Here is a 22,495-nt window from a genome sequence, read left to right as displayed (position 1 = left end):
TGTCTCCGCAAAATTTTAATGAGATTTTCTTAATCAACATAGTCTCAAACCTATAAAAATCGTCATTCTAAAGAGAGGCATGGAGGTGGACCTAATGTACAAATTTTCTTCACACCCATAAAAAGCTAACGTGTGTGCAATGTCGAGAATCTAGTAGATGTTATTGCCGAAACCTTTTTTTTATTCTGCGATGATCGTAATAGATTTCGCAGGTTTAAATAAAGTATATTAAAATAAAGTACATAAAAACGTAACTATGCCTAACAAATATAATTAATTACTGGAACAAATGTACAAACCGAGCGAAAGAGAGAGAGAGAGAGAGAGAGAGAGAGAGAGAGAGGAAATAAATGTTTGTGGTTTTTTCTTCGGCATTGCCGTGGAGAAATGTAAAAACGTGAGCGAGAGAGAAAGAAAGAGCCCAAGAGAGAGAAAGAGCGAGCGAGAGAGAAAGAGCGAGCGAGAGAGAGGGGTTGGAAGAATATATACAAAGAGAGATAGGAAGCAAGAGAGAGAGAGAGCGCGAGAGAGAGAGAGAGAGAGAAAATACAAAATGCCGTTAGATGTAAGAAAATGAACGAAGCAATTTAGTAAGAGGGAAAGTAGGCGTGATTGCGATGCCATATTTGAACATTAGCGTTTGTTTAGCATGCTAATACCGTTAATCCAGAATGTAGCGGTCAATCAATCAGATTGAGCGGAATTATTTTGAAAAGACTTTATTATTTTTGAATCGGAAAAGGGAAATACTATGTTATGTCTAGGAGTTTATGTCCCAATTACGAAGGGTGTAACCTCATATCTGTCAAAAGTGCAAAATTCCTCCTGGTCATAACTTGCAGGAACATTTAATATTTAAAGGGAAAAATAGGAACTACTTACTCTAAAGATGGTCGCGATGGTGATGATGTTGCTCCTAGGATATAATGTAGGATTTAATTATAACGACTAAATGTGTATAAAATGGCGTTTTAAAGTTACATAAGATAATGCCTAATATTATAGACAAATTTGGATGTGCAATCCCTTGTTGCAAACCTACGATACTTTTTTCTAGAGATGAATTTCTGCAATCCAAATATATGGAGATAATTGTCTATTTGGAGTTTTCATTTTTTGTCGTTTCTAATTGTAGAGTTCTGGAATATGTATTCTGATGAAGATAAATTGCTAACAATAAAGATCTATCGCCTCGAAAATGACACTAAGCATAAACTTTTGTAACCGTTGAATTTTCGGTATTAGAATAACTGAATATATAATAATTTTATTAATTTTTAAATTGTAATATACATATATAATTATAAATACTAAATTTTAATATCTAAAGACACTAGTGTACATCCTTCTGGAATCCTCAGTGCAAGAAGATATGGCTGCTACTGGTAATGTGATTTCAACACTACAATGAAGCTATCTCTGTCTCTATTACAAGTAACAAACCACAGGGGCACCGTAAATCACGTCGATATTCAATAAAGTCATAAACGTTATACAGGAACCGTCTACAATGATCGACCGACTAAAGTGTCGCTATCTTGCACGCGGCCAAATGACATTTGAACAGACAGTGCTCAACTGTTAAGAAACTTTCTTCTTAATAGGGCGTAAATAGTTTTAATTATAATTATTTTTAATACCCTTTCTTGTTAATTATTTAATCTCTAGCTATACGAAAACAGAAATTTTATGCCTACACACTATTTAATAATTATATCTAATATTATGATAATAAGTTTTTCAATACGCGATCTCTTCTAATTCATGAAAAATATTTTTACTTTAATTGGCTCTCAGAAACTAACACGTTTTAGTGTAATTAAATTTAATTAACTTATTGTTTGAAATGTAAGCTACATAAATATTAGAATATATTCCTCTTATCATTAGGCATCTCCTGTCAAGTTATCTCCCTCGCATCTCACTGAATAAATTCTTTATTATTTTTTTAATTAATTGTTCTTTTTACCTAATTAGATTGTCACTCATGAATAGAAATCTTTTACGTTTGATCTTTTCACCAGGAATGGAGGATGTTATCTAGGATTCATATCTTTTTATCTGATTTTCCGCTAACTTCATAAAATCTCTTAGACCCTTTACGGTGATTTCAACCTTCTTGCTTGTTTTCACTATTATATTTGCTTGATAATTTTCATGACTAACGATTTCAAATACTAGATCTTCTATGTGCTATTTTCCCGTATCTTTTCTCCGGATTGCCTTTTGATTGTGTTCATTCGAGTTTCTGATGAGAAATGTTGGAGTATACATCCCAGAATGAACATGGTTAATTACGAGCCCCTAAAAGCACGTTTCAACTTTATTTTCTTCTAAAATTTCTACCAGTATTAAATAATAAAAATATATAATTTTGAATTTAATACTTTCTGCGCGTTACTATGCCCCTGTGCCCTGTGTTAGAGGTACGTTTAGGGGGTTATTACTCAACAGAATGCATTGGTATTAAATCTAACAAAAAATATATAATCAAAGAGATAAAATTATTAGAGAAAAAAACGATTAACATAAATAGATACTAGAATCGATACATACTATTTTGAAAGATATGAAATATACATAAAGTAAACGTTGTAGTAAGAGTAAAGAATACGAAACTGCCAAGGAAGGGAATAGTATGGCAAATGGTACAGATTCATTTCCTATCGATTTTTAAATTAATATGATAAAAGTGTGCACAGTCAAATTCTGGGTGTAAACAGGTAAAGAAATTAGTCCAGGAAGCTAGATAATCTAATTAAGGATGTTTATGCATGTTTAGGAAAGTGAAAAGTGAAGGAATTAAGAGAAATGTATCTAGGTTAAATGTTAAATAGGGAAAAATAACTAATTAACTGTAATCAAAATTGAATAAATGTGCTACAAGAATATTACTAGCTATGGGTGGAGAATTTGAGAACAATTTGACTCCTGTTCGATGTGATTTCGTGGATTATATATAAGACGTACTTCTACAAAGCACATCTGTTTGGTATTATATGCACACTTGTATTATTGTGAAAATTAAATTTGTGATTTAAAATTAGCATGTGTGAGACAAAACCGTTTTCGTTTCTCTTCATTTTAAAGACCTATTGTTTCCAAAAATTTTTTTGTGAGAGGATACAGTGTGTCACTAATGTAGAAATGTAAAGACGTTTGTTGAAATTAGGGTTTCGAGTTATTTAACAGTTTTATTGTAAGTGAGATGGAATGTGTAGTAAATATTATTGTGATATATGCTCGTAGGTAAGATAATTAGCCTATGAGGAGGATAAGAAATAGTTAACTTTTTGTTTGGTGTAATATGCATAATGCCATTCTTCAAGCTTGTAACGTAAGATGTTTCGTGTATTTAGAGTTTGTAGGGATTACTTTATATTTATTTGATACGTATTTTAGTCTTCAAAATCTAATGACTTTAATATATTAAATTATTGTGAAAGCCAGTTTTATTATGTAGTATACGAATAGTAACTTATATAGTAATTTGTGTTAAATGTTTTCGAACACAATTCATAAGCTGGGTGTTGTTTTTTTATGTATTAGAATATCGAAAATTTGTTAAAATTAGTTGAAAGTAATTCGACATTATTAAGAATGAGCTCTGCTTTTATATTATATTATATTATATATATATATATATATATATATATATATAGAACACCTTATATAATAAAATAATCAGCCAATAAATTACATAACAAAAATACACTCATTTTTTTTCAGTTACACATCAATATGTGAATTATAACGGATATATTTGTTCCCAAAAGAATATGAATTACATCATATTTTAAAAAATATATTAACGGCTATATGAAAACATCTTACTCTCTTTCACAACGGTATGCCATTTTTTATTCCAAGGACTTTTTAAATATTTGTACTGGTATTTTGTTTTCTTTATTTCATTCATCCAAAGGATGTCTCGAAATGAAGACGAAGCGTTGATGAACACGGAACTAGGTTTGTTCCTTTTTTATTTCTCTCTCTCTCTCTTTCTCATATATATATATATATATATATATATATATATATATATATATAAATTAGTATACCTGTCTGTTATGTGTTTGTTAACAATTATATATATATATATATATACATATATATATATATATATATTAGTATTAGGTTGACGAGAAAGTTCTTGCAGAAGTTTTAATTTTGATTTCAAATACGTATTATAAAATAAGTTTTCGTTCTAACACTTTTACATTGGATATCTTTTTAAAGAGCGTTTTTCACTTTATGTAATCGTGTAAATTGCAATCTTTTTTAAAGAAATAAATTCCCATTAGGAAACGTCGAATATAAGATGGAAAGAAGCAAATTCGAATAATTTTTTTATTTCAATTCAAGCTAGGCAGAAAAGCTGCTGAAACAACTCGTGTTATGAACGAAGCGTTTGGCCCAAGAACCTTTATTGAACGCAGAGCACAATAACGCTTTAAGAAATTTGGAAAGACAAAAAACTTGATAAATGTGTAACTCACGAATTGAACGACAACCAAAAGAAATGCCATTATTAAGTGTCATCTTTCCTTCTATGACGCAACAAGAATTAGCCGTCTTTCGACCCAGATGTGACTTGTAATGAAAAGTGGGTTCTTTTACGATGACTTGCGACACTCCACCCAGTGAGTTAGACACCGACGGAGCTCCACAACACTTCCCAAAGCCAGAGTTGCAGCAAAAGAATCCATGCTTACTATTTAGTTGCGATCGATCTAATCTGTTACAGGTTTTTGAATGCAGGCGAAAATATTACGGCGGAGGTACTGTCAGCAAATTACTGAAATCATCCGAAACTTCGACAACAACACCGAGTATTTATCAATAGGAAAGGGCAAATTCTTCTCAACGACAATTATCAACCGCACATTTTAAAACCGACTTGCAGAAGTTGAACGACTTAAGCCTCGAACCTATGCTTCATCATCTGTACTCTCCAGACCTCTCACCTATCGACTACCACATTTTCAAGCATCAACTTTCTGCGTGAGAAATGCTTCAAAAAGCTAAGCGTTATCAAAAACGCCTTCAGCGACTTCATCACCATAACGATGCAAGATTTTTCCGTTACTGACATGAACACACTTGTTTTGCATTGACAAAAATACGTTGATTCTGATGATGGGGTTTTCGATCAATAATTTTTTTGTATGAACCGAGATATGTTCATATAAATTTAAATGTTTAAAATCGCAAGAACTTTCTAGTCAACCTAATATTCGGTGCTGTTTGAATTTTATCTTTACTTTTACGGTACTTTTTTTAATATTGGTGATGACCCTACTTTTTAGGGAAAAGGAAAAACTGAGTAATGTCTTGTTGTACAGGTATATAATTTTAAAAGCACAGCTCACATCCCAATCCACAAATCGCATCAAACTGAGGCGAGACATCATTCAAAATCTTTCCATATCCGTTTTCTAAACCTTTTAATAATTTCGATTTAATTTTCGACATAGGATGCGCACCCCTTTCTAATGCCTGCAGTTTGAAATTCATTCACCAACTTTTATTCCTGCAGCTTGTAAAAATTCGAACTATTTATTCATGAAACCTCTTTCTACCACTCTCCAATACAAAAACAACTGTTTCGCCACACTAACATTTTTCTATTTTTTCTTATGGATTTTCTTTGTGCATAGTTGATTTTATCAGTTATTATAAGTTTGTAAATTCATTCCTTACTTTTTTCACTCTGATTTATTTTACTGTTACTCTATTTGTTGTATTTAGTATTTAGGTTCGTTGACTTCACAAGATTTTATTTTTGTCTCGTCATTTGACTAAATAGCTGAAGCTCATATACGAGGTCTTTATATATACCTGAAATCGTTTATGTTAAGGTATAGAATTTTGTATTCTAAGGCAGGAACATAATTCTATCGATTTTAGGTCTAGTTACTTGTCCGAGCTGATATGATTTGAAAGTATTCGAAATTCGCGATTATGACAGTGCATCACTTTTCAAAATGTCTTTTTTTAAGAATAAATATTCACAACATTTTTGAAAAAGAATAGGTTTTGAACACAAATCTATTTTTGATTTCAGAAAAAAAAAAACTTGTTCCACAAAATATCAATCGTTAATCATAGCAGCTGTGAATTGTAAAAGACAAGACGAAGACAAAGAACAGCGTTTTCTGTTGGGTAGTCGATCTGTATACAAGTGTCGTATTGTTAGCAGGCAGAGAGCAAATTCCTCCTCATGTTGGACACGAAAAAATCAATTGTGCGAGTACTGAAATATTCAATACTTTTATTGGACGATTCTAGTTTCTGATTGGTTGCTAGTAAAACGTAGCTACATTTGATTGGCCAGTTCCTACCGCCAGTGTCTATAAGCACAACTTTCAAACTTTCTATAATCATAACCCAGATTAGACTCGTTGTAATTGTGGGGAAAAGTCTCCTTACTACTTTACTTGCTTGGAGACTACTGTAAGAAAAGTACCAGTCAAGAATCCGCCCTTAACACTCAGGACGACAGGTGTGGGACCAGGAGCTGGCCCAGTACCTGTCGGACTGCGGTACGCCGTCTACATATTACCCAGAAGGTTCACCCTCCCAGGCCTTACCACACGGCTATTTGGTGGAGTAAGTTCATTGCTTACTGCCTGAGGCGCCTCGACCGTGAAAAACTGACGGGGATGCTCAGGCAATTTTTGCTAGACAAGAGTGTTCTTCATTAGGGGAGCTTGCTTGTCACTCCACTTCCTTGTCCTTTTGCCAGAGAATACTGAGGTGATCAGCGTTTAAATATCTACCCCCAACATTACACTCGTTGTAATTGTAGGGAAGTCTCCTGGCCGCTGCTCTGCTTAGTAACTAGGTAGAAAAGTACCAGGCAAGAATCCGTTCTTAACAATCAGCTCGACAGGTGCGGGGCCAAGACCTGGTAAGTACCTAGTGTCTGTCAGACTGAGGTACGCCGTCTAGGTATCACTCAGGAGGTCTACCCGCCCAAGCCTTGCCATCCGGCTTTCGGGTAGGGTAAGTTTATTGCTTGCAGCCGACGGGTATGCTCAGACACCTTTTACCAGGCAAGAGTGCCCCTCCTTTAGGGGAGCTGGTGACAACCCACTTTCTTGGCGTTGTGTCACGTAATGATGTGGTGGGCAGCAGTTAAATATAGAAATTATGAACATTATAGAAAAATATTGCAACAACATAAACGATTCAATATAATTTAATGGGATTTATTTTAGACTTTTATTTAATGATGAAGAAAATAAATAGCAAAATGAAAAAGCAATATTATAAACTGAAAATAAATGTAAATTAAAAGGAACATGCGGCGTTCATACGGAACTACAAGAGTGTGTATTCATCTACTGTCGTTTAAAAGATACAAATTTAACGGCTTACCAACAAAACGACAATGATGGGAGCATAAATGATGAAGATGAATGGAACTTTCGTGTAATTCTCCCAGCAGCTTTTCATGTGATAAGAATGCATGACGGACGACCAAATAATAGTTATCAATAACGGAATTCCTGTAAAAACAAAAACTATAATTAATTTAAATTCATTTATAGTTGGATTGGTCTCAGTTTTGTCGGTTACTAGTGCGCAGTGCATTATTTAATCGATTTCAACTAGTTTGTCATAGTTTCGTAAACTTGAAAAAATATTAGCTGAAAGAGAAGTAAAATTACATTTTGTTTAAAATATGTTGTACTCAGTGAGGGTCATCAGATACAGATATTGACACTTACCAGTGCATACTGGTAAGGTTAAAATTTTATTACATTTAGAGAGGAACAATTATTTTCTGTTTTTATTTTTTGTATCTCATTAGTTTTAGAGTTTTTTTTGGAAGAGCGAGTTTAGGAGCACATTCCTTCATTCATAGAGTCTATCAAACTGTAATGTACTCACGTTACTCTTCGTGTTACCTAGAAAATATATTCTATATTTCATAATGATCGGTATATTACTTTACGAGTTAATCAAATATATATATATATATATATATATATATATATATATATATATATATATGTGCAACGTTGTCTGTGTGTGTGTGAGTTCCTTCGTTATAGACTCAAAAACGGCTTGACCGATTTTATGAAATTACACACAGAGGTACTTGCTGTGACTGGCAGCTAGGTTTTTCATCGAAATGTTTCCAACAAGTATCGGCAACTGATAATCGCTATGTATTATTTACGTATGCAAATGAAAATGACCGGCCATTTTTCCAGGTCATTGCTTAGCGACGATCCAGACCGACACTTACTACGTATTTATGTTATGGAATTGTTCGTACTACTACTTCACACTTCACAGCGCACGCACAGACGAACACACGAACATTACAGCGTGTTTTTCTTTCTTTCTTTTTCCTTTTTGACGACGTTACTTCTTAACGTTGTTCCGTAAACTGAAAAGACGTTTACTGATACAATTGGACAATTTACTTTATTAACAGACGGTAATACCTCAGTTACAGTATGAATCCAACTTAACAGTTTCTTATATTTTAAAATAGTTCTTCCTTTTCTCCAGTTACCTGACTCTAATTAACATTTGAAAAAAAACAATTATTTATACAAATACAAATTCATTAAGTTTCTAAAATGATTTTTTCTTTTACTAACTAATCAAAGCAAAACACTCCCCACAGCAAAATAAAACCACATTGTTTATACATTACTTATGCATTTACAAACACTTATTTAAAATTCTCTCTTTTCTCATTTAATCTTCTTATAAATTCGATTGAGATTTTTTTCAAAACTTTATTTTTTACATATTTATTTTATCTTATTCTTCGTAAGCATAAAATGACATTAAATCAATCTCCGACCAAGGTCGGGTAATATATATATATATATATATATATATATATATATATATATATATATATATATATATATATATATATATATATATATATATATATATCAGTTAGACAAGAAATTTCTTGCGGTTTTATTTTTAAATTGAGATTTTTTTTTTTTTTGTACACAGTGATCACCACTTATCAAGGCCCGGAAGCCACTCAGGGATAAGGGTTATTGCAAGTACATCACGTTAGTGAGGAGATTTTATGAAGTGTTTAATAATTTTGTTAACATTAGACTTGAAGACATCCAAGTTGTAGTCCGGAGGGAAGCAGGCAGACGGAACAGAGTTCCACAGGCGTGCAGTTCTAAGAAAGAAGCTTTGCTCATGAAATCCGCGTTTTGATTTAGGCACAGATATAGAGTGGGGGAAATTTTTTACAGTGGATTCAGCTAGACGGGTGTTTTTCGTGAAAGATTGAACATATCTCGGTTGAAACAAAATATTATTGATCAGAATAAGTACCACCAGAATGGATACAATTTTGCCAACGCAAAACAAGTGTATTTATGCCAGTAACATAAAAAATCCTGCGTTCTAGTTGCGATGAAGTCGCTGAATGCCTTTTTGATATCGCTTAGCTTTTTGAAGCATTTCTCACGCAGAAAGTTGTCGAGAAGCTTGAAAAGTGGTAGTCAGTAGGTGCGAGGTCTGGGGAGTATGGTGGATGAGACAAAGTTTTGTTGCCAATTCTGCAGGATCGGTTTAGCAACATGCGATCGAGCACCGTCGTTGAGGAAAATTTCTTTTCTCTTTACTAATGTTAGGCGTTTTTGTTGAAGTTTATGATGCATTTTATCCATTTGTGTACAGTACTTCTCTCCTGTAATGGTTTTGCTTGCATTAAAAAGAACTGTAATGGATGAGACCGGTCGGCATGACCTTCTTTTGCTGCAACTTTGGCTTTGGGTAGTGTTGTGGAGATTCGTCGACGTCCAACTACTGAGCGGAGCGTCGTCGTAAAAAGCAAGTTAAAAAAAAAAATGCAAACACCACAATTTAATGATTGATTGTCAAAACTAAGATAATTATTGGTTAAAGTCCAGCGACCTTATTGAAAAAGAAACCCAACATGAATTACAAGGAATAAAGTACCTGTTTATTGGAACTGGCAAAGGTTAGATATAGGATTAAATACCTCTTCACTGAATATAAAAAAGGTTCATAGTTAGTGTTTGTAGGTTGAGGCTAGGGTTTCACAAATAGTTATATAATTAAACCGAAATTAGTATCAGGGCTCGATTAGCGATTTAGACACAAATACATCCGCCCAGTTGAATTCTTGTGCATAATTGTTATCCAGACTAATTGACACATCTTCACCGCCACCAACAATAAAGGTATAAATAAATACATCATTGTGGCGCCATAAAAACAGGGTTAATTTCTTTTCTCTTTTATATAGCTGCCACGGTAGTCGTAGTGATGAAATAGTTGATTGATATCAGTGTAACGTTGTACACTTTTACACACAGGACCCACACGTTGTATGCAGTTTACGCCGCAAGGAACATAGGACAAGTAATAACTCGACTCCTTTTTTTGTAATAACGATATTCATTTCCTCATTCTCCCGTCAGGCATGACTTCTCGTTACGGTTGTGACGCCTTTACGTGATCGTTCTCTCTAATGTTCTCTTTCTCCTTTTTATAGTCTTTTTTTCTTGTTCCTGTGGCATTATCTCGCATTTTGTATGCATTTGCATACGCACGTCTGCGCTCTGTTACACTAGGAGTCGAATCGTATTACGGGAGAAACATTAGTGATTTTTAATGAAAATGAAAAATACTGTCTGTGGTTATTCAATATGGATATAAAAAAAAAAACAACCATGATATATCTATGGTATTGAAAAGTCATTCTATATATTGAAAATCTTGTAATTTATTCATGAATAATATTTTTTACAAAAAGAAACAAATATGAGAACAGCATTTATAATGTGACCTTTTATTAAAAATTCAATATATCCACTACATTCCGCCTTTATTTTCTGAATGCAATCGGAAATCGTATTAATCAATCTTTTTAGAAACTCTTGTGAAATGGTAGAAAATTCATGTAGGCGCATTTCAAACTCTTCTAATGTAACTGGCTTCGCAGTGTAAACTTATTCCTTTGTCCAATATCAAAGAAAAAATGTCGCATAGTGTAAAATCAGGGCTTCTAGCCGGCCGTTAATGTGGATCGCATCGTCCTACCCATTTTCCAGGAAAGTGTATAGCTGAATAAACGCTAGCATTCCACAAGAATATGAATTCTCTTAATAAACTTATCCCGTTATTATAAATTTTACTATGAATCTTCTAAGCATAAGAGCTGTTAATGTTGGCTATATTTAGTTTACTTAAGTTTCATAAAAAGAGCCAGGGGAAGGTAGAATCCCTTGGTGAAAATTCACACACCTATTATATTTTTGTAAAATTATATGTATTTTTATTGAACACCAATATTTCGCAAATTTTAGCTTCCTTAATTGGTTTATAGGGTATAACTACCCATTAAAAATTAAATATTTCAGATTTGCATTGATATAATTTATTTAATTGGCTTAGTTTCTAAGTTTTTTAAGGTTACTTTAGTGAAGTTTTACATTTGAGACATTGTCTAGAATCAATATAAAGTAATGATTTGGATTCAAATTGAATTAAGCATTCTAGGCATAATGTTAAGTAATATTGTATTATGATTTTTAATTTTCATAAGTGGCCATAAACGTCGTGTAAAACGATTGTGTTTGGGAAATTAATTTTACCTGTCTTATGACGGATATTTTTCTAGTTCGATATGAAGTTCATTTGGAAGTAAAATGAAACAATAAAAAATAAATTTCATCTCAAAGCGGAATTTATAGGAAGATTATATATAATTTATTTTTTATCGGTTTCATGTAGGAAATATAAATTAATGATACTTACCCCAACCAATAAAATAAAACAGCTTGAAAGGTGCTTTCGTGTTAAAGACCGACACGACAATTCGATTATGAAGAAAGAGGCCTTCGACGAACATCCAGAAAATGTTTGCTAGAGCACTGTATTGCAGTAATGTCGTCACCAGTTTACAAAGCCATTTCTGCAAATTTTGAGAAAATACTCAATTGTCATCTCTTATAAAACATGATATATCTATAACATATAATTATCATTTAAATATTTAAAAAAATATTTAAATAATAAATTAATTACAAATAATACGCCTCAAAATGTGGGCCGACTAGAATATAAGAAAAGGGCAGATAACCTCTCCCTTTAAAGCAGCGGGGAAGTAATAAAAATACACCACAGAATCGCTTATAAAAAATAAATAAATAAACAATATTATTATCATGGCTGTAGTAGATTTACTGACGACATTATATAAATAAATGATAACAAAGTATTTGAAAAAAAAATAACAACACCAACAACAAAAAAAAACAACTAAATATTTGATATCTCCAAAAGAGTAAGAATTAACTTGTAAACACAGAAGAACACAAGCTACATTTTCGTAGATGAGGGTTGCAATGTTAATTTATTAACTGTTTGTTAAAACAAACTTTTCCTCATTTAAAATAGTTCGTATGCGCATAAAAATAGTGCGTGCCCTATGTATATATTTTTAGGGCAGCATTATGCCCGAGGGTTTGAGAATAGCTCGGGTTACTTTAAAATTAATAAATGTTATACCTTCAGTTTCAGTTGTAGGAATAAGAATGATTTAATAAGGGGGTGATGAAAGTAAAATATTTACACAGTTGAATAAAGCATTAGTTAATCAAATAAAACTAATCAAAAATGAAATCCAAACGTACAATCTCATGTAATTATCTACATATAGTTGTACTTTTATGCATTTTAAAAATTAATACATCTGTATATCTATAAAAGTGAACGTGTCTGTCTGACGGTGTGTCTGTCTGTCTGTGTACATTTCCACACGCAATAACTCTGTCGATTTTCCGTCTACAGACTCGAAATTTGATATACAGGGTACTGAGATTTGGGAAAATCTTTGTAATCTGTTTTCGGCCAGAAATTTTGCTGTTAAGACGCCAAAGTCCAACGATTTGACCTTTAAGAACTCTACTAAACTCCTTCGCCAATTTTGGGTATAAACAATTGAAATTTTAGATATAGGTTCCTTGGACATGAATTTAACTTACAAACTTGATTTGAGTTCAAAACAATACATATAAAGGGGTTATAATAGGGGTCAAAATTAAAAAGAATTTTGACCTCTGCGGTCTCTACCAAATTACTCAGACAATTTCTGGTCTAAACATTTTAAATTTTATATAAAGGGTCTTCAGAGATAGGGCAAGCTTTTAATCGGTTTGTGTCGAAAGTTTGAGCTATCAATATATAAATGTATGTATGTATGTATGTATGTTTGCATGTCTGCCTAAAACTTTTGACAGAGGCGACGGATTTTCACAAGATCAGTGTTGTTTGAAGCTCGACCTTCAGACGACAAATACCGAAAAATTGGCTAAAAACATTAATATCCTCACCCTAAACTGGGCACTTTTCTACAGGGAGGGGTCGCTTTTTTCGCCGATATTTTCGAAAGTCATCCTCTTTTTTCGATTGCCTAGCCTTAATTTAACCCTACATTACTCCCATTTTGACGGTGGTCGTAACAGCAAAGACGTCACGTTTTTTCTCGTTCTTTTCATCCTTCACAGTACGGGTTCGAGCCTACCTTCCCGCTACCACTTTTTTTTTTGCTCAACATGCACCTCCAAACACCCGGGCACCGCCGGGTTGAAATGCAATGATGTCAATAGATATATAAAATATTAATAACAATAGAGAAGGTCGAGTAGTGTAATAGATTCATTCGAAACATATTGGTACAGCAGATTTGTAAATAAATACTTTCCATTTTGGGGAGACGGACGGATGACACAGATAAGGAAAATCATTTTTTGGATAACATGAATAGGTTATTAATTTATTTATTGCAGACTATTATCTGCATCTTTTTTAGTTGCTGTTTCACGACGTTTCGGTCAACTATTCCTCTGGCCTTCATCAGGTGGTTACCGCGACTGGAGATCCGAATCTCCTAACTGCATTCTCAGAAATTACTGCCTTTTATAGTTATCGTCTCACCACGTGTTGGCCAAGTAAGCCTCTGGCCGGTTTTGGATAGGATTGAAACCTCTATCTTCAGACAATGCTCATCTGAAACTGTAGAGATTCAACGCTTCTATCCACTGCGCCACGGGACCCGAAGGCCAAGGGGATAGTTGGCAGAAACGTCGTGAAACAACAACTAAAAAAAAGATTAAGATAATAGTTCCTAATAAATGAATTAATATAAATAATACTCATCTCAATAATGAATTCCAATTAAATAATACATATGAATAGGTTAGCCTAATTCGGCTGAAGCAAAGGACTAGATCCATTACATGGAACATTCTTGCTTCTGTGTTTAAGGGAGGTGGTTTTTGATCAACACTGCCGCAGTATCATGATTTATTATACCGTTTTGTATTAAATCCCCGAAATAACATAAGTGCTATTGCGAATTAAAGAAAGCAAATTGATTCAACGATTATAGGAGATTAATTGACTTACCAGCAAAATAATTTTGCACTCTCTTATACTTTTGTGGTCATCGAAATGGGTAAAATCGCCGACTTTTTAATCAAATCGATAGATTACCTGCATTAGTTAGGGAACCACTCGAAGTGCACGAGAAGGAAGCTTCACATGATTCTCCGCAGTGACTTAGTCCACAAGTCGTTGTAGTATACTATTCACTGTAGAGAATCAACTGTTGATTTTATTATATATTAGTAAATAATGTTTAAAATGCAAAAGTTAAGAACCATAATTCAGTAGTGCTCTAAACAGAAATATGCATTTCGAACGCACCCCTGTCTTATCAAAGAACTAACTATTGATATTATGAAATTATTTTTACATAGTCACTTGAGTCACAGTTTAACGTACAACAATCAACTTTGAGGGTTCAATTGTGCTAAAGACAATTTATTTAAAATGCGCCCTTGTTTTATAAAATATTTACAGCTGATTTTATAGATAGGCCTTTATGCTTGGGCAGGGTAAAACAAAAAACTTTCATTTACGTTTTTTTGCCAGTTTTTTTCTTCACATTTTTTGAAATCGAAACTGCTAATTTTCTTTTCTTTTAATAGCACAGTAAGTCTTAATTCATCATTTTTATAACATAAAAAAACGTGTATTTCGGTTAACACAAATTCTACTTTGGTATTTTTAAAACTGAATTATATACAGTTTGTTTTCGTTGCAACAGACCGTAAAACAAATCTTTCTAGACTGAGGTAGCATAAAAGAAATTCGCTGAAACTGAAATATAGTCGTAAAAAGGCGTTCAATATCCGGAGAATAGCTTCTCTTCGTATCCCTTCTGGCGAAATATCCGGTGGAGAGTTTGTCACGTACTTCTTCTTTCGGGGGGGGGTACATTGTCGGGTTTGCATTCGTTCTTTTATTTTTTAAATTTTTTGTTGGGATAACGATGAAGTGCACATATAATAATGAAAAGCTGCTCAATATTCTGAATGGAATAGACATGCTCCCAGTCCCGGGCCCGTATCGAGGCAGCGATTGAGAATGAAAACAGCTACATTAAATATATGTCAGCTCTCCTACTTGAATTGATTTTTTTTTCAATAAAAGTTTTAAAATAAATCTGTAGTGTTCTTTTGTTTAGGGCGACAAAATTATCGTAACACCATTTATATATATATAAGATTAGAGTTTTAACATTCTTAGTTTTAATGTCTTGTTTTCGGAGCAATATCTTTCTCACAAAAGAGACGTTGCAATTTTTTTTTATACTCTGCCGTTATATTAATGGAAATTCATTGACTGAGAGCAAATCTCCAGTTCCTCTTTGTAAGTCGTCTCCTACCACACCAAACAAAACATTTCCTTTCTACCTCAATGTGCTTAGCATCAAACACAATATCTTTGTACAGATCTTCCCATCTTTGGAACATATTGCCGTGTGATTTATATCTCGCAAATTGCAATTTGGTTGTCTTCAAAGCCAATGTCAGGATGTCCTCACAAATATTCAAACTAAAACTTTTATCAATAAGTGGTATCTGGCTTTGGTAAGTGTTGACTATTTATAGGTGAATGCCAAGCATATATATTTATTATATATTTATTACAGAATAGCCAAATAACATCGGAACCGTCGGTTTCAAATTCTAATATTGGATACTTTTAAGAATTTGAAACAGATGGTGCCGATGTGATCCTGATCTTCTGTGATACATATATCAATAGAATATTTCGCTAAATAAAATGTTACATACATTTTTGATAATTCTTAATAATAGAGCAGTATCCCACTAGCCACACACACACACACACACACACACACACACACACACACACACACACACACACACACACACACACACACATATATATATATTATACTTCTGTGCAACCACCAATTCTGTCTCATTCAAACAGGAAAGGACTTTAAAAATGACACATTGAGCACCCCCAGTGGACGCAATCTAAACATAGACGCACACAACATCGCAGTCAAAAAACATCTAGACAAGTTCATCATAGAAAACCTTCACAAAAACACCAATTATAATGTAACAAAGGATGAACATCAATCAATACAATCATTACGAAACAATCACTTTATAAGCATAAAACCAGCGGACAAGGGTGGAGCAATCACCATCATGAACACTAACGATTACATAACAGAAATAGACACACAACTAGCAAACAAGGAATTCTACAAATTACTCCCCACTGACCCCACTCTCGCATTCAAATCTGAACTTAGCAACCTAATTAGCAATCTAGACCATAGCACTAGAACCATTATTGAGAAATTAGTGCCAGACCATCCAAACCCAGCTGTCTTCTACACTATCCCCAAACTCCATAAACCCCCCCAAATAGTTAGCGACACACTCACGCACCTCTCACTCGGAAACACAGTAAACACTGAGGTACCGATTAACGAAACCTAAGAAACATACCGCATAGCTAAGCTCCTCAGAATAGTACCACCCGGCCGATCCATCGTTTCGGATATTGGAAACCCACAAAATACATCTCGGGGTATATAGACAATATTCCCAACCCACTGTTGTCAAACATCTCCAGTTACCTTAAGGACACCACACACTATCTACAAATTTTAAATAGGATAGGAACCATACCAAACAATGCAGTTATTGTGACTATGGATGTGTCCCCACTCTATTCCAACATCCCACATGAGGAAGGAATATCTGCGCGCAACAACTTCTTGCGCACTCAAAATCTACAAGACGCAAACATCAACGACATATGCAACATTATACAATTTATCTTAACACACAACAACTTCACATTCAACAACCAACACTACCTACAAATTAAAGGCACAGCCATGGTAACAAAAATTGCAGCTATGCCAACATATACATGCACATATTTGAACAGAAATACATTCACACTTACCACCTAAAACCACTACACTATTAAAAGTACATAGATGACATCTTTATCGTTTGGCTACAGGCATTGATGGACTTCTATCAACACATAAACAGCTGTCACAACAGCATAAAATTCACGACAGAACACTTCACCACACACATCCCATTTTTAGACCTTTTAGTAAACATCACAAACAATCACATCACCACATCACTTTACATCAAACTCACCGATGACCACGGTTACCTTAATTTTAATAGTTGCCACTATCAACATAAAAAAATCCATTACATACATCCAATGCCTACGTGTCAAACGAATCTGCTCAGACTCGATCGAGCACGAAAAACAAGTAGGAATTCTGGCCAACTACTTCCTTCATAGGAATTACCCCGTAGAATAATTAAAGAATCAATTAGGAAAGCAGAACATATAAGCAGGTTAAATTTACTCACATATAAACGTAACACATCATCCCCCAAAATACCAATTGTATTTGATTACAACAACAACACAGACAAACTCCACAAACCCTTTAAACAAGTATTCAGACAACTGCAGCATGACCCCAGCCTCAACAAAATATATAACACTCGTCCACTCAATGCAAGAAGACAGCCCCCAAATCTAAGGTCACTTCTAACATTCACAAAAATACACAGCACTTCCACACCATTAGGAAAAAAATTATGCAACAAACCCATGTGCAAAGTGTGCAAACACATTAATACTAGCGACGCATTTACAGCCCCAGGCACAAACATTCAATTTAAACTCCCTCCGCTCACCTGCGATAGTCCCAATGTAGTTTACATAATATATTGCACCAGATGCACAAAGGGTAATTACGTGTGTGTGTGGGGGGGGACAAGCCGAGAGTTCCGCTTTCGTTTCAACAACCACAAACAAACAATTAGGGACAAATCCACGCAGCACACAATAGCAATGCACTACACCTTCCCAGACCACAGCACAGACAACATGCAATGCATACTTACAGCCTCCAACTTTCGGACACAGAGAAAAAGAAGACAGCATGAAAAGAAACATTCTAAGACTTAATACACACATCTCCGGTCTCAATAAAGATTTGGGACCGCTAAATGAGTACTCTTTTCATAAAAAATAGAAAAATATCAAAGACATTTCCCCACAGGGCACAGTGAGTATGCACGGTGGAAGAACAGTTTAGCATCCTCCACTAGAAGTTAGTTTTTGTTTCCGTAAGTTCTTTTACTTCTTTTTATTTTATTTTTTCGGATTCCACACATTTCAATTTCCGACATATATTTAAGTCAATTTTCTGAGCCCCCCCTCATTCTCCCTCACAAACTCTATATACTATAGTACCCCTCTATGAAGATATACAGGATTGAGTTTATTATTATTATTATTATTATTATTATTATTATTATTATTATTATTACCATAATAGTTATTAATATCATTATTAATATCATTATTATTATTATTAGTAGTAGTAGTAGTAGTACTGTTGTTATTAACATTACTACTATGATTACTATGATTATTATGATTATTATTATCACTATTATTATTATTATTCTTTTTCCTATTGTCGCTATTATTATTATTATTATTATTATTATTATTATTATTATTATCATCGTTATTATGACTATTATTATCACTATTATTATTGTAATTATCACTAATGTATATATATATATATGTGTGTGTGTGTACACGCATACATTATTATTATTATTATTATTATTATTGCATTATTAATATTATCATCGTTATTATGACTATTATTATCACATACACGCGCACATGAATATATATATATATATGTGTGTGTGTGTGTGTGTAATTGAATTCTTTCATTTATACACGTTAGGTTGAACATCAGCGCTAAGCTCTGCATATTCTTTTTTGACCATTTCTCGATATAGCTGGCAAACTTTCTCGTGTTTATGCGAGAGAGTAGAAACATTCAACAAACGTACTAACGTTTTCAATCCACAAAGGTCGAAGCCTAGATGACAGTTCAGAACCTATCAGGTAAGCGACTTTTCTTTGAACCCTGGCCAGGAGTGAGAGGCCAATAGCAGTAGTACTAGCTCAAATATGCCAACAATACTCCATACATGGGCGAATGGTGGCCTTATAGATGTACAGGATACTTTCAAGCTTATGTAATTACTTCCGGTATGTCGCTTTCCTGGATTCTGTGAGATAGTCGTTGTTTAATTGTGACAATAACTTTATATCATCTCACATTCAAAAGTCTAATATATATATATATATATATATATATATATATATATATATATATATATACATTTGTCATCCACATACAGGGCTGTTTCGTTGTATCACAACTCATCAGTGCGGCTAGACACACACCTTTCCCCAGTTATGGGTCGAAACTACAACCGTCGAGTTGACAGTCGGCTGTTCTAGCCATCGGGCCACGAATCAGTGCTGTAAATATTTCTCCTCAAGTGTGTATTAAATCCACACCCGCCCGTCGCTTACAGTGCTCAAACCATAAGTTTGTTTACATACAAATTAATAGTGGGGTTCGCTTAATTGCTTAAATACGCCTCGGGTGAAAATATATTTGCAAAGCGCTCAACCCAAAGAGGGGCGCTTTTTATTTGCCATCCACATACAGTACTGTTTCGTTCTATCACAACTCATCAGCGCGGCTAGACATACACCTTTCTCTAGCCGTCGATCGAACCTACAACCGCCGATTTGACAGTCGGCTGTTCTAACTTGAGTGTGTATTAAATTTACACCAGCCTGTCGCTTATACACACACACACACACACACACACACACACACACACACACACACACACACACACACACACACACACACACACACACACACACACACACACACATATATATATATTATTAGAAAATTAAGTATAAAAATGCAGTTTCACGGAATCATCGATCAGCAGTTTACTTGATTATCACTGTGGCAATGCTGACCAAGGGGCAATTTTTTATTGGGGTTGATCTGGCATCAAAAGGAAATCGAAGAAGCAGTTTCTACACAACTTGCTGTCTAAATTACGTTTTGTTCCGATTGAAAGGACCTGATAACTGCTATGATTCAACCATCCATATTGGAATACATACACTAGAAAAAAGTAATTTAATCCAGAATGCGAAATTCCTGGTAATGTTTATTCAAGCAGCTGTAACGTGGCAAACAGCGTCGTAATCAATTTTATACATGTATATTCCATATATGACATGCATATACGATGTTCACGTGCGATGTAATCGTTAATTTTTCTTATGCCTATTTACGTTGTTCTACTCAATTGATCTTAGTTCCTTCTATGTTAACGAATGCAAGTTGTCCAGTACGCCTTTCCCTCGGGGTTTTCAATTAACATCTTAAAAACATATAGAAATATTTTACTATCCTTAACTTTATGTACTTGTGCTTATCTTATGATGTGGCTATTATAAGCGTATATATTAATGTATATTGCTCCAGACAAGAATGGGACTACTTGTGGTAAGGAGCTAAAAATAGTCCACTTGAAAATAAAAACAAATTCTAGCCAATGATGAGTGTTAAACAGATTCCAAATCAGAAAACAGCTCATGAAATAGGACTTCAGGGCAAAATAAGGGAAGCGAGCGTTAATAAGCTTTTTTATTTTTTTTATTTTTTACAAGGTAGTCACCACTTATCAAGGCTCGGGAACTACTCGGGGATAAGGGTTATTGCGTGTACAGTACGTTAGTATTGGAGATTTGATAAAATGTCTTTCTTAAGGGGGCGGTTCATCAGGAATTTGTTTATGTTCGACTTGAAGACATCCAGGTTGTAGTCAGGTGGGAAACAGGCAAACAGAACAGAGTTCTACAGGCTCTCACTTTTAAGAAAGAGGCTTTGTTCATGGAATCTACGTTTTGGTTTTGGCACAGATAAAGAGTGAGGGAAATTTATGACAATGATTTCAGCTAGACGGGTGTTTATCGTGAAATATTGGCGAGGGGGGGGGGACAGAGAAAATAAATCTAAGATTAATTTTCCACTCCATAAATTACTATGCAGGACGAATTTCGCTTATCTATGCGTCCTTTTTTAATTTTTGACTAATTAGCTTACTTAAACTCTCTCTCTCTCTCTCTCTCTCTCTCTCTCTCTCTATCTCTATCTCTAACACACACACACACATATTTAATTATATTTTCACTCAAACAAGGCGCAGTGTCACTTTTATGTAGGGGGATACTATCAGGGACATAAGTTGCAGTTATTCTATGTACGGAGTCGAGCAGCAGATGTCTCTGCACATTACACTTGAACTTCTGCACGCCAGTACAGTTGGGGAAGCAGGAACCCGGAAAAGAATTCTAGAGTCTAGCAGTTCTGGGGAGTAGAAGACTTTCTTACATCTAGGGATCTCTACTGTGCAGGGGTGGGACTTTTCTGTTCGTCGGGTTTGACGGGAATACCTACGTCGAGGAGATACTTGGCTTGTAATTCGTCGGACCATCTACCATAAAAATACTTGTAAAACAGACAGAGGGATGCAACATTTCCTTGGAGAGACAGAGGTTGAAGCTTAAATGACAGTTCAGCACCTATTGTTGGCGACTCTTTGTTGAGCCGTGGCCAGGAGGGAGAGACCGGTAGCAGAAGCTCTAGCCTAAATGTGACAACAATACTCCATACATGTGCGAATGGTGGCCTTATAGAAGTATAGGATACTTTCAGGTGTAAGTAACTACTTCCGGTATGTTGCTATCCTAGCTTCTGTGAAATGTTCTGTTGTTTAAGTGGGACAATAATTTAATATCATCTCAAATCTAAAAATCTAATTCATACATATAATACATTGAATACACACACAGACACACACAGACAAGGACATAGACACCGACACACACACACACACACACACACACACACACACACACACACATATATATATTAGTTTTGTTTGCTAGAAATAGATCCAATAGAGTGCTCGATTATTTAACAAGAGCACAATGCGTATTTATTTAATAAGAGTACAATATGTATGTAAGAAAAGATTATGTCAGAATAGGTTTCTAGCGTGAAGCGAACTCAAATCGATATTAAACGATATATTAGTCCATTTATATTAATAAATTAATCACTTCCGCATATTCTAATCCATGTTTGAGCTTAGATGAAGCTTCTTATAAT

At 34.3% G+C, this 22,495-nt stretch overlaps 1 protein-coding gene across 2 annotated transcripts in view; it reads right to left on the bottom strand.

The window, feature by feature from the left end:
- Positions 1–22,495, bottom strand: part of LOC145291285 (corticotropin-releasing factor receptor 2-like) — a 641,903-nt gene that overhangs the window by 66,556 nt on the left and 552,852 nt on the right. For both annotated transcript variants that reach the window (XM_080136936.1, XM_080136935.1), the window contains exons 7-8: positions 11,788–11,944; positions 7,384–7,514 (exon numbers count right to left, since the gene is read on the bottom strand). In XM_080136936.1, the coding sequence (XP_079993062.1) occupies positions 7,384–7,514; positions 11,788–11,944 (288 nt within the window). The remainder of the gene's footprint in view (positions 1–7,383; positions 7,515–11,787; positions 11,945–22,495) is intronic.

The sequence above is a fragment of the Euprymna scolopes genome, chromosome 12, assembly GCF_053919585.1.
Source record: "Euprymna scolopes isolate OS-2025 chromosome 12, ASM5391958v1, whole genome shotgun sequence".
NCBI classification, from domain to species: domain Eukaryota; kingdom Metazoa; phylum Mollusca; class Cephalopoda; order Sepiida; family Sepiolidae; genus Euprymna; species Euprymna scolopes.
This window is presented reverse-complemented; position numbering and strand designations above follow the sequence as displayed.